The 13,333-nt window shown below is 42.0% G+C and overlaps 1 protein-coding gene across 1 annotated transcript in view; it reads right to left on the reverse strand.

Moving 5' to 3' along the window:
• The window catches only part of USP13 (ubiquitin specific peptidase 13), a 107,450-nt gene that overhangs the window by 46,679 nt on the left and 47,438 nt on the right, over positions 1–13,333 (reverse strand). Inside the window, exons 7-10 of the mRNA XM_014838347.3 lie at positions 7,824–7,918; positions 6,555–6,742; positions 1,911–1,982; positions 1,456–1,549 (exon numbers count right to left, since the gene is read on the reverse strand). Of these exons, the coding sequence (XP_014693833.1) occupies positions 1,456–1,549; positions 1,911–1,982; positions 6,555–6,742; positions 7,824–7,918 (449 nt within the window). The remainder of the gene's footprint in view (positions 1–1,455; positions 1,550–1,910; positions 1,983–6,554; positions 6,743–7,823; positions 7,919–13,333) is intronic.

A 13,333-nucleotide genomic window follows, 5' to 3' on the forward strand; every position in this document is an offset into this window, starting at 1 on the left:
AATCCCAATCCAGTCTCCACCTTCTCCAACAGGGAGGGTGGGCTCCGCCTTAAGAGTGGCCTAAGAAGTGACAGCCTGGATGCCAACTCAGGATAAATGTGAGCAAAACAAAATTTTGGACCGTTTTCTTCACTAGCGCCTCTTCAAAGTTTCAGCGGAGCTCAGAGGCAGAAGCAGCCTGATAAGCTCAGACCTCAGCCCTACACCCAAACCATCTCCTCAGCTGCATCCCAGATGAGGGTCTTCCAGTCTCAGGTGGGTCAGGAACTCATGATCCTGCAATGCTGGATAACAAGGCAACCAGGGAACGTAAGGCTTCCTGCCCCACCGACACTCTGGTCTCCTGGTCTGGCTGTTCGGAAAGTCTGTATCCCTCTCCATCCTCCTCACAACCTACTCCCTTCTCCCCACTCCCCAACCCTGCCTCTGTATGTGCCCTTCATAATCTCCCTTCTCCTCTTTGCTCCATTTCCCCAGCTAACTGGCTTCATTAGGAAAAAGAGCAGATTCACTTTCCATTCTTGCTCTCAGTCTGCAGGCATTAGTTAAGGATAACTGACTTAAGGTAGGAGCACAGAGGTCAAACACTTGAGAAACAGAATTGAAAGAACATGCCCACTAAGTCAAGACAGGGTACTCTGAAGGCAGAGCAAGTGGGGCGTGAACTCCACTCAGGACATCTGCAGCAATGGGAGCCAAGGCCGCCAAAGACAGCTGTGTAAGCTGTGCACTGCACAACGCCGAGGGCACCACTCAGAAAGACTAGGTTGCAAGTAACACCCTCTGGAGTAGTGTAACAGAGCAGCCCAGGGAGGGGTCAGTAGCCCATCCTGCAGGCACGTGGAAATGCAAGTCTGACTATTAGGAGATAAAGCACATCTTTCAATTACGCTATCAATTAACAGGGACTGAATAGCCAACTGAGTTACTTATACTTGAGTGTGCTTACAAACTCCCCGCCAGCTGACCAAACATGAAGACTGCCCAGCCTTCACCAGAAATTCAGAATCCTCAGCTCTAAAGAAAGGTCTAGGAATCAGTGTGTTTATACCAACCAGCCTCTTGAGAAACTCTAGCCAACAAAGTTGAGGCTTAGGAGAAGAAAGACACCATAAGGGCCAAGATTGTATTACCAAGAGGAAAATGTTAATATTTTTATAAAGTTTATTCCTTCCATCTCAGCTGTATGTTAGGAAGAATACGGTTTCTGAAGACCCTTAATGATACAAATCACATGTAATCCATGAAATGACTGGCACCGGAAACCCAAACCGTGGCTATTACTTACCACAATTTTTAGTAGCATGCAGACAGACACCCTAGACTCTGAAATCCAACAGCTATTCTGCCAACTCGCTAAATTGACGGCACCACTTGCCAAATCAGAGGAAATCCACGTTCTAGCTGGTAAAGGCCCCTCCCACACATCAACGTGGCCACCACCCGGACACATACCTTGTGTTCCTCCTTCATCACCTGTTCTATGAGTTCAGATTTCACCGGAGGTTTCGAATACTGGCCTGAGAGAAGGCCGTGTCCTAACTTAGTCCTGGACGGGAGGGAGAAACAAAAACAAAAGGTCATTGTTGCTTCCCCTTAGAGATGCTAAAATTACCTACGCATTTCAATAATTGCAGCTGCTTTTAGGTGGAACATTTTATCTCAATTTCTCACAAATAACTTTTTATTTGATTCAGCTCAATACTGATTCCATTTTCAAATTTTCCTCAGTACTTTATAATTTTATTAATTTCTTTCTTCTTGTAAAAGTAACACACGCTCACTTTAGAACACTTTAAAAATACAGAAAATGAAGAAAAGAGAACTGCCTTTAATTCTGCAACCCAGAGATAACCAATATGAACACTTTATTGGATACTTTTCTAAACAAACTACAATTGGGCACTTACATCTGTGTGTTGAAATCTTGTGTTGGATCTAAAGGAGAGTAGTCAAATATTCTTGGAAGATTTCCTACATACCTAGGAAATGAGAAGTGACAGTCAAAACATAGGAACTAAGAGGAGATCAGAACCAAAATGAGCCATCATCCTAGCTCAGACCTCCTTGCCTTTCTGTCAAAATTAAATCATCCACTGAAGAAATGTTTTTCCTGAGCTCCTACCTCTGCCGCCATATTCACGGACCTCCCTAAAATGTTCACGCTTCTATCAGCGGGTCCCAACCCTGGGTGCAAGTTAGAATTCCCCAGAGAGTTTCCTGAAAAAATACGAAAGCCAGAGTCACTCCCAGATGTTCTGATTTCATGGCTGAGGGTGAGGCCTGGGATTTGGAATCTTTTATAAGTTCCCCAAGTGATTCTAACATGTCGCCAGAGTCAAGAAGCACTGGCTTCTGCCATTGCAACTGCCATCTCAAACATAAACGGTGAGGTCAGGGGTTGTTCAATCACACCAAAGTGAATAACGACGACACAGCAGTGACAACTACCGTTTCTTGAGGGTTTCCTATATCACCTGGTTGAGTCTTCAGTACAACCATAAGAGGAAAAGATTATTATCGTTACTCCATTTGAAAGATGAGAAAATAGGGATGCAAAATCATTAGGTACCTTCTGAAGTCACCCAGAGAGTGTGTGATGAAGCCCAGAGTGGACCCAGGCAGCTTGGCTCCAAAGCCATGCTCTGAAGCACTCTGCCGGCTGTACCTGCCTTGTCCACGATCCCTTGAGCAGCCCACAACTCCTCTTTCTGACCAGTTTATCCCAACAGAGCAGCGCTAACTTTAACCACCCATCTCTAATCTCAACGTACAATCATTCCTCTCACTTTCAAAGTTCATTTCCTATTTCAGGCTCTCTGCTTTGTGCTGTTGATCTTTCCCTCTTCAGGCTTTGAAGTTCTAAGCCTGAAAGCTCTAGGAAGAAGAATCCAGAAGCAGATCCCTTTCCCTGGCCCGTCATGCACTCTGCTCTGCCCACTTCTCTGACCTCATTCCCATCACTCTCCCTCAGCCCACACTGCCCCGGCCATTTGCCCTTCCTGCTGCCCCGGGGCATGCCAAGCTCACTCCTGATTCAAGGTCATGCCATCTGCTCCTGATTCAAGGTCATGCCGTCTGCTGTCCCGTTCCTGGAATGCTCTCCCCATGGATCCTTGCTCCTTCTCAGGTCAGGTTAAAAGAAATCTTCCACCCTTCCTAATTCCCTATCACCTGAGCCTGGCTGACCTTCCCCTTGGCATGCATCACTACTTGCAATTACATAATTTATCTATGTTCTTGTTTATTATCTCTCTCTGGAGATTACATACTAGAATCTAATCTCCCTGAAGACAGACTTTATCTAAATCACTGCATCTCCAGCACTAGAACAGCATCCGACCTGTAGAAGGCACTCAATAAATATTTGTTGAATAAATACACTCATATTGTGTAATCACATAACCAATTTCTATAACTGACTACCTATAACCCAACAGAAAAGGCATCATACAACAAAGCTTTACCAGAAAACCATGACACACTTGTAGTTAGCAATGACCTGTAATCGGATCCCTCAACTACTAGAAATTTCTAGGCACCTGTTCTCTACAAACTCAGAATTCGTATCCCAGATTATGTACCTACATCAAAATTACCAGAGCACGCTTCTCAGGGACAGTCCCATTCAAACAGCTTTTAGATGTCACCAGGACAACAATTGCATCTAGAAATTTTCAATCGACCAAGAGCCAATAATAGATAAACAAAACTTCGGAACCAAATTACTCAGAACCATATGCTGCACTGAAGAATTCTTAACAATACACAACATGATGAACTCATTAGCTCTCTTACAATCTAGCCTTTATCAGATTTCAAAACCTGACAGGACAAAAAAACTCACTGGGAAGGCGAGTATTAGGGAAAGGCTTATGCTTTCAAGAAAGATTGGTGGAGAAAAATAAAGTTAAAGGGGATAATCTTTGATGTCAGAAATGTCCACCTTGCTAGCAATTTATATTCCTTTTCCAATTGATGAGGAATATCCTCCATTACGACAAAATTAAATTAAAAGGCGGAAGTAATGTTAGATAATTTTTAAAATACTTATTATGCTTTTAGTTTGTAATCCAGTGTTTCTTAAAAAAAAATGTAGTTCTGCTATCTGACAATCCATCTCAGTTGTCATTCAATTTGTACACTTGTTTATTTAGATTTGATCCTCATCAGAATTATTCTGAAATGGAAACTGGGTTCAGGTGGCAGACAGGGTATCAAGGAGTCAGGCCGACGTTCCCGAATTACACTGTGGTTGTGCGTAAGTTATTTAATCTTTCTGTGAGTCACCCTTTCTACTTGCAAAATGGAGACGCTGCTCCTGGAACTCCACTGAGTTAGGCCCGTGGGGAGAGAGGAGTTTAAAGAGCAAGTACCTCAGGCCAGTGATATTTGGTAAAAGAAAGAAAACACTGAGGAGGAGTATGAATAATAAGCTGCTCATGCTCTAATATATACAGTAAATGTTTAGAAAATAGAAATATAAAATACTCGATAAAATAAAATTCTAAAACTCTTGAAACAAGACTGAGGTGAGAAATTCAAATCATAAATCCAAAACACGGTAAGGAGGTACATTTTTTCACTGAAGAAAAAATTCAGAAAGGTAATTGTTCATCAAACTTTGGTGTATAGAAAGAATTTTCAAAAACTATAGACTATAAAGCACTAAAAATGTGTTGGGCTTTGTAACAAAAGAATACAAGTTTCTTCCATTCTAGTTTAAAACAAATAATAATTATACAACATCTACCATAAGAACTTTCCTTTAAGATTTTTTTTAAAAACTTGGAGCATGAGACACATAAGATGAAGCTACACTGTTCCCCACATGACAATACAAGTATGTGACAAGGATAAGAATGTATTTAAAAAATACAGTGCATGACACATACCTTTGAAAAGGTTTTCCCATCTCAGAGCTTCAAATTTGTTCTTCCTTCTGTCCCAAACCCTCTGTCCCCACTTTGCCTGTACATCAGGCAAGGTGCATGTCCTTTCTTCAAAGGGCCTCTCTGACCACTTCCTTTTCCTTCAGGGAATCTACCACGTTTATAACCATGCAGTTGTTCCTAAGATTATTTATTTAATGTCTGTTTCCCCAAGTGGGGCCAGGCACCATGTCCTTTTGATTACCACTGAACCCAGCACACTGCTGAGCACAGTAGAACCTACTCTTTATTGGCTGGATAAAAAAATGAAAACTAGACATGGAAAACTGGCCATAAATTCCCAAAGCCAGAAAACAGTAAGAGGTAAGTCTTCAATACCAAGAGGAAAGAAAAGCATTATTTGATACACTTTTTATTAACCACCAGTAAAGCTATTAGCATTTCAACTCCACAGGATAAAAAACTGTCCTGTGCTATTCTTAGTGTCCTGTCTACCCATCCGTCTGTCTTACCACATGTGTGTCCCACTCCATACTCAAACCAAGGTGGAAACCTACCCACTCTGGAAAATACCAGAGACTATTTCCTAAATTTAGGCAGAGGCTGTCCATAAGTGTACCAGTGCAGCTCCCAGTTTCTGTGGCTCCCTGTCCTAAGCATGGGCTAAGGAAGAAAATGCCACAGACACAGCTACTCTGCCCCTAGGTGTGGAAGAAGGCAGCCTAGTGCATGGCCAGTTAGGAAGTGCACCAGTGCCTCCCAATTACCTATGGTGAATGGCCAGCTTTTTTGTCTGTTTCAACTAATACAGATGATACCTTTAAAAAATACAACATAGGGGCAGGTCCCATGGCCGAGTGGTTAAGTTCGCGGGTGCTCCGCTGCGGCAGCCCGGGGTTTTGCCGGTTCCATTCAGATCCTGGGCGTGGACATGGCACCGCCCATCAAGCCACATTGAGTCGGCACCCCATATGCCACAACTAGAAGGACCCACAACTAAAAACATACAACGATGTACTGGGGGACTTTGGGGAGAAAAAGGAAAAATAAAATCTTTAAAAAGTAAAAAAATTTAAAATATAACATGAATAAATTATTGGAAAACTGAAATGCCAGTTATAAAACATGGCAATGTCAAATTGCTACAAAAATTTCTAAACGTTCACTCTCAATTTCCATACTTAAGTCATTGCAGATCCATAACCAGCAGTCCAAGACCAGCACCAGTCTGTGAACCACATTTTGAGTAGCAAAAAATTAAAGTCTAAATCTAAGAAACTCCACTCACCAAGAGGACAACATCGACCAAATGGATCACTGAATCTCGCCTAGCGCATCTATAGGAAGGGATTTGGCAGGCTTGCTGTGAAGATTAATGATTAATACCTTCTTGGCATGGAGAGTGATGGTCTAAAAATGGAAGCCACTATTAATATGACAAACCCCCACAGGAGGCTTTTCAGCGACAAAGCTTTCCTTATCTCACTTGATTTCCGTAACACTTGACAAGTGTTCTCACCCGGCTTCAGTGCAAGAAGTCACACCACAGATGATGTGGTGAAATGTCCTGCAGCTGATGAAGATGGGCTTCCCCAGCACCTGTGAGTGGAGTGGACATGGAAGGGATAAGGGCAGTGCTGAGCGCCCCGGGGGGTAACTTACGCCCTCTGGAATTCTGGGATGCTGAAGATGGCCTGCATGACAGAACTGAGATAGCAGCTGTTCCCCAGGTTCTTGAGACCCGTGTATCCAGGGCCATACATGGGCTTCAGCTTCGTCCCCGTCTCCTGGATCACTTCCCACTCGCTGACACGAGGCTTGATGTCATTGTCCCGGAGCCCATTCTCTGTCTGGGGCAAAGTCGGTGAAGAAAAACAACTTTAGCTGTGACTATCATTCACAGATTATGTCCCATGAATGATTTCTAACAGCAATGGATGTTTCTTCCTTTTTTCCCAATTAAACAGAGAAATAAACCGCTTAATTAAAAGAGACTGAGATGGTAATGGTTACACAACAGCATAGATGTACTCAACGTCACCGAATTGTACACTTAAAAGGGGTTAAAATGATAAATTTTGTCATGTATATCTTACTACAATAAAAAAAAAACCTCACATTTTAAAGATTTGAAAATAAAAGAAAGAGAGATTGAGTGGAAAGGAGCTAGGAGGAGGAAGAAAGACAAAAAAGAATTGAAAAAAAGAAGCAAGTAGAATAATTTCAAGGGAAGATACAACACAGCAAACAACAAGGCAAGGCAGTTGGAGGGGAAAGTGGAATCAAAGCATGGGGCTCGGGAGTGCCTCAAAATAGGAGGGAGGGCTACAGAAGAGCAGAGAAAATAAGTGAAAAAGTGACACGAGCGAGAAAGAGGAGAACATGAGGAGAGGGAGACGGCCCAGCTGGGAGGAGAGGACAAAAACAAAGTAGGCACATTTCACCAGCTCAGCATAGGGACAAATCTTACATAGTCAGGATATCAGCTTGAGAACACAATACTAAAGCAAGCAAAGCTTTTCCATCAGCAATAATACGTCGGCTTACTCTTTCCACCCCCTGGGAGCTCTGCCTCCCTTCATAAATTAATTACAGTGATGGTGGTCACAGAAATTTTAAAGGTCATCTTCCCACATCTTCTCCCTTTAGTGGACAAAGAGGGATTCATGCAACTCTCCATCCAAGGAGACAGAAATGTTGTACGTAAACTCCAAAACAAAATGATACTTGATGGGTGCCATCTGTATTACAACATAAAAACACCTAAGCTGGTAACCAAAAGAAAATGCTAATTAACTAAATTCAAGACATAAATGCAAACATTAAAACCTATAAACCTATAAAATGAAGATTGGTGTTGAAGGAATTAGATATTAAATAAACCAGTTTCCTCCCTGCAAGGGGGGAATAGACAAAAGTAGGCCTTCTCACCCCGTGCATGTGAAGCATATCAATTCCAAAATGCGCTAAGTGCTTGGCCAAATGAGGATCCAAAACGGGTTCCTCTTCTTGAAAAGAATAAACATCTAGAGGGTGAAGAGAAAAGAACACTGAGATCTGTAATTAAGCATTCAATAGTCAACATGTATTTATTGAGCTCCTATTATGCAACGGACTGGTACCCAACAGGCTTTGTACGAATGAACAAAACCAGCAGAACCATCTTGTGAGTTACATTCAACTGGGGGAAAGACAGATGAGAAACAATAAACAAAATAAATAGGAATTTTCTGTAAATATACCCATATATCAATTCTTTTGACATTTTAAGAAGTAATAAAAAAAAGTTTTCTGAAACAAGAAAATAAAAGAGCAGTGCCTAAAGTTAAAATAACTTAAAACTAGACAAATGTAAATGTTTAACACTTGATTTTTCTAACGAAAACAACAGTGGCATAACTAGAAGTTCAGGAGGTCAGAAGGGTGAGGAAAGAAAAGGGTGACATGGTCTGCCAATGGCAGGGAGGACCTAGAAGGGAACACACAGGCCCTCAGAGGCAGCTGAATGGCTGGACTTGGGTGTTAGGTCCAGGACAAAGCAAAATGCTGCCACTGGAACCCTCTATGGTCTCAGCCTTACCAGCTCACCAATGTCCACCTCCACCTGCCTCCTCAGCCTTCCCTTCCTCCGTTAGTGCTCACCCCTCACAGAGCTGGAGAGGGATTCGTGAAGACTGTGTACTGTTTCCTAAATGTGTCCACTTCGTAGCACACACAGAAAATGATGCGACTTCTGGCACAGCAGGGTAATAGAGGAGGCTCCAGTCGCCCCGGGCCCTGCCCCCCTGCCCCAGGACTTGAGGGGTGGGCATCTTGGCCTCCCTGGTAACCCACTCAGGGTGCGCTAGTGTTGGGAAGCTCTGTGCCAAGGTGGGCAGCTTCTCTCCTCAGAATTCTAATATCCCGCCCGACAACAGAATGCTTTAGACCAAACCTGGCTTCTCAAAGTGTGGTGTACAGACTTGAAGCAGCGGTAAGAGTGTGAGAAACGCAGAACCCGGGCCCCACCCCAAACCTACTGAATGAGCATCTGCCTTTAACAACACCCCCAGGTGCACAGCAAAGTCTGAGAAGCACTGCATAGAGTTTTCAAAGCTATCTGATCACCGCCTTATCTGTCCTCAGAGTAGTGCAACGTGGGAGAAGGAAGAGACATCTTCAGGCCATTTTGCAAATGAGGAAGAAAGGTTCAGAAAGGTTCAATCTTTTGCCTCAAACCTAACAGGTGGCCTAGAACCCAGGTCTTCTGACTCCCAGCCCAGTCCTTTTCCCTTTACACCAGACTATTTCCTTAGATCTCTCAGGAGACCAATAGACTTGGTGAGGCACCATCCTAGGCCCTTAACAGGAATGGAGAGTCAAACCCACAATTTCTTCATTCCTAAATTTGAAAAATAAAACCTACTAAAAGGAAAATGGATATAAAGATATCATTCTTTAGGACAGTAAAAGATAAGACTGTCCATGGACTTTCCTGCTCTTTGGAGCATCAGCAGGAGGAAAAAAAGAAAAAAGTAATATATAGGAACTCTGGTAACCTTCTGACCCAAATCCAGATACAAGGAGATACTGCCACCCAAAGGAAGTCAGTCTTTGTATTATTAACAGATTAAACATTGTATATCTTTCTCCTCTACCTTGCTTCCCCTGGGGGCTCACTTTAACTGGTGGATAGCAGCCTTCGTCTATGTTCTTTTTTAAATATAATTCAGTGCTCTCAAAAGCACAAACAAAAGACGAAATCCCCAGCCCAATGAAGAAGAAATTTCCAAAAAGTTTAAACACTTTTAAGCATCAAAAATCTTTGAACGAATAACTTGAAACAAATACATCAACAATATTTTCAATCCATGAGAAGTGACACAAGCAAATACCATTCAAACACTGGAAGGTGAAAGAGACACTTCCTAGGCACTTTAACTTTGGTTATTATTAACTAGTGAGATAGTTTTGAAAATTTAACTCATTATCAGAGCCTATTAGAAAATAATAAAATTGCTAGAATTGTACCACTGGCATTGGCCTAGGATTTTGAGATAAGTGAAGGTCACGCAGCACGCTGCAGTTCTTAACCTGTTAGGTTCTCGCCACATGGAGAAATTAACATTTCCTATTTCCAGTCATCAACCGCTCCAAAGATACAAAATGATTTGGTCAGACACAATGGTTATTTCTTAGCCCAATGACAGAAACAGATTGGTGAGTAACACTCAAGAAATCTAAAAATGAATGGTGATCCCTTAAACTTGGCAATCATGAAGAATTTATAAATGACATGCAGTCATAGGAAAAAAATTTGAAGTAGACTCAGGGCCTGAAAACACTGCCTTATGCATTTTTCATAGGGAAATTCATTCATCTCCAACCTCAGCTTAGCAAAGTCAAGTCTTAGCTCAAAAATTACTATAGCAAATAAGCATTGCCTGACAAGTGTCACCCTCCCCAATCCCCAACCCGGCTTCAACCCTGGAGGCAAGAAGCACAGTTAGGGAGTTCACGGAGGGATCCTCCCAGGAATAGCCCAAGCAGCATTTCAGGAGTAACGACATTCACTTTAGAAGGAAACCAGTCATCGTTCCATTTCAAGTTAAATGACTAGTTAAACCATGGAGAGCATGGAGAGATCCACACCAGGGAACAGATAAAAGTTTTAGAGCATGAACAACCCATTGATGTGATAAGCATGTTAGAAAACAGTACATGCAACAAGTCTCCAAATTAACTAAAGAAAAGTTAGAGAATAGAGCTGAGACTAAGACTGAGACCAAGACTGAGAATCTGTAAGGAATTATATGAAAATAGTAATAATTTCATATCTCTGAATGGGAAGATTTATTTTCTGTTTTTTTTCTTTTCTATTTTTTCCAAATTTATTCTATTTTGATTGAAAAAATTGTTTTATAAGTAATTCCTAAAGATTAAAATGATTCTATTGGATGAAACGCCATTAGGTCTGATGTACCAATGGTCTTCCTTGTTCATCCACATGCATTCACTCACTCACTCACTCACTCACTCATTCGTTCATTCACTCATTCATTCATTGTCTCAACAAATATTTACTTAACACCAAATGTATATAGACACTAAGGATATAATGTTAAATGACATAAGTAAGGTCTGCCCTCATACGTTTAAACTTTACTACTTCAAATAGTCTTAGAAGAAATGCTGGTTTGGTGTAAAAGGACCTAACAGACATCTTCTTGGCTATGGTTTAGTCATGTCACTTCAGGATCTCTTCCTAAGCCCCAGAAAATGGCAGAACTCCAAATCCTGCCCTCAGATTCCCACACAGGAAAGCAGAGCGGGGAGAGAAAGGCAACATGTACCTCAACAAGCTCTTGTGTTTAGAAAAAGAAACAAAACCAGGGTAGCTGGCTTCGCGGCTCTGTTCTCACAGCTCAAGTGGAGAGAAAAACAGAACTCTTGGTCAAACACCAAGTCTTAAGTCAGAGAGGAAAGGACAAGGAAAGGTTCTTAGAGTAAGTGCTGGTCCGTCCACCCCAACTGCATCTCTCCACCGTGAGTTCATATTTGTGTGCCTAACAGACCATCTGCCACAGACAGGAAAAGAAGAGGAATGAGAGAATGCTCCAGCAATTACTAGAAAAATAAACACAAAATGAATGAGGTCAGAAGCATGTACCATCAGCTTAGCAACTGTAACTCCCAGGCCTGACAAAACCTAAACTTTCGTCAGGAAAGGAAAACAAGTAAGAGCAAAAAGACGTCAGTAAAATAGAAAAAAGGTGAATCAGAGGAGCAAATTTTGCTGGTGTGTCTTCCTCCATCTGTTTACCCCACAAGTATTTACTGAACACCTACTATGTGTGAGGGGCTATGCTAGATATAACAGACTACAACAAACGTGGCACTTGGGGCTTGCTGTCTGAAGTGAGTCACCACCATTAAACAGTTACAGGATCTTGTGAAAAGTGTTACGATAGAGCAGAACGAGGTGCTACAGAGGGACACAGGAGCGGCACAAGCCAGGTCAAACTAAAATGAAGCAGTCCGTGCCCTGATTCCAAACCCTTGGGCTATGAGAAATTCAGGGGAGCTCACGCCCAGGTCAAGGGTGAAGATGACCAAAGAAGAAAGACCACCTTGAGATGCTATTGAGCTGGTGCAGGGGCAGCCAATTCCCAGCTGTGGGATAGGCAATTTCACAGCTGCCTTGGGCATCTCTGGAAGGCTCTCACACAATCACCACGGCAATGAGACATCCTCTTAGGTAAACTAGCTTCCACAATGGAAGAATAAAACCCCCTCTCCTGCCTCCATACCCCTCACTGCCTTCCCACCCAGAACCTCAGCCTTTCTCTGCCACTCCAACGTCTCTCCGCCCACAGAGGAAAGCTTTTTATGTGTTTGTTTGTATGGTGATCTGTTCCTTGGTTTGTTTGTTGCTGTACCCATGGGGACCCAGATTGGAATTTGATATGGGGCCCATTTTTACTACACATGCCACTACAATGGCCTAGCCTGGGGGATCGGGGCTTTTTGAAAGAACTACTTCTAATTTGAGATCTCAAGATGAGCAGGATTTCTCACTGAGCAGGTATATGCTTGTTGGGGAGAAGGAAACCAGGATGACTGGATCACACTGCCATTAAATATTTGAGTCCACAAACTGCTTGGATTCCACGTTCACTAAGCAATATTCTAAATATAATTCAGCTTCCCACAGGGAAGGAATGTACTGGTCAAGCTGACATAAACATCACACTTACAGGCAGTTGTGGTTCTCATTATAAACTAAAAAATAAACACTCCGACTTTGAGACTTTGTCTCTTGTGAGCTGAATTACCCTCAGTGAGCCTAGCGAGTATGGAAGAGGGGACCCTCGACTGTGGTGCCTTCACCAGGAGGTGGCCACGTCGACCACAGTCAGAGGGCACTGTCACCTCCTGAGCCTCAATATCCACAAGGCTCATCATCACATATTTAAGGAAACTTATGCATGTTTTCAATTAACTTATCTGGCCTTTAAATAATCAAGAAGTTACAGCTAGCAATCTATTAAACAGATTTAAAAGAAATGAAAATTGAACTGATGCAGCCCATAAACTAACATGAAATGATAATTAGACTGAAAATAATCATTTGTGTTAAAATCCATTCTGCATAACATAAGCAGGAATCAAATTCTGATCTTTTTTGCAAAAAGTGAACATTATTTCAGCTAAATGAATTCAAGAACCCTTATCAGGGAATGCACCATCTGCACTGTTGTTGCCAATGTCTTATGCTTTCTATGATTGAAACAGGAGTATTTATTCAAATACTCTCATTTATTCAAATAAGAAAAACCTTAAAAGTTCTCCCTTCTTTATAAAAAAAAAAAAACCCTTAACTATGGCAGATAATGGGTCAATATTCTTAATAGCTAAAGAGTTCTTAAAAACCAATAAGAAACATAACAGCAGCTAGAAAA

Source organism: Equus asinus, chromosome 5, assembly GCF_041296235.1.
Source record: "Equus asinus isolate D_3611 breed Donkey chromosome 5, EquAss-T2T_v2, whole genome shotgun sequence".
Classification (NCBI taxonomy): domain Eukaryota; kingdom Metazoa; phylum Chordata; class Mammalia; order Perissodactyla; family Equidae; genus Equus; species Equus asinus.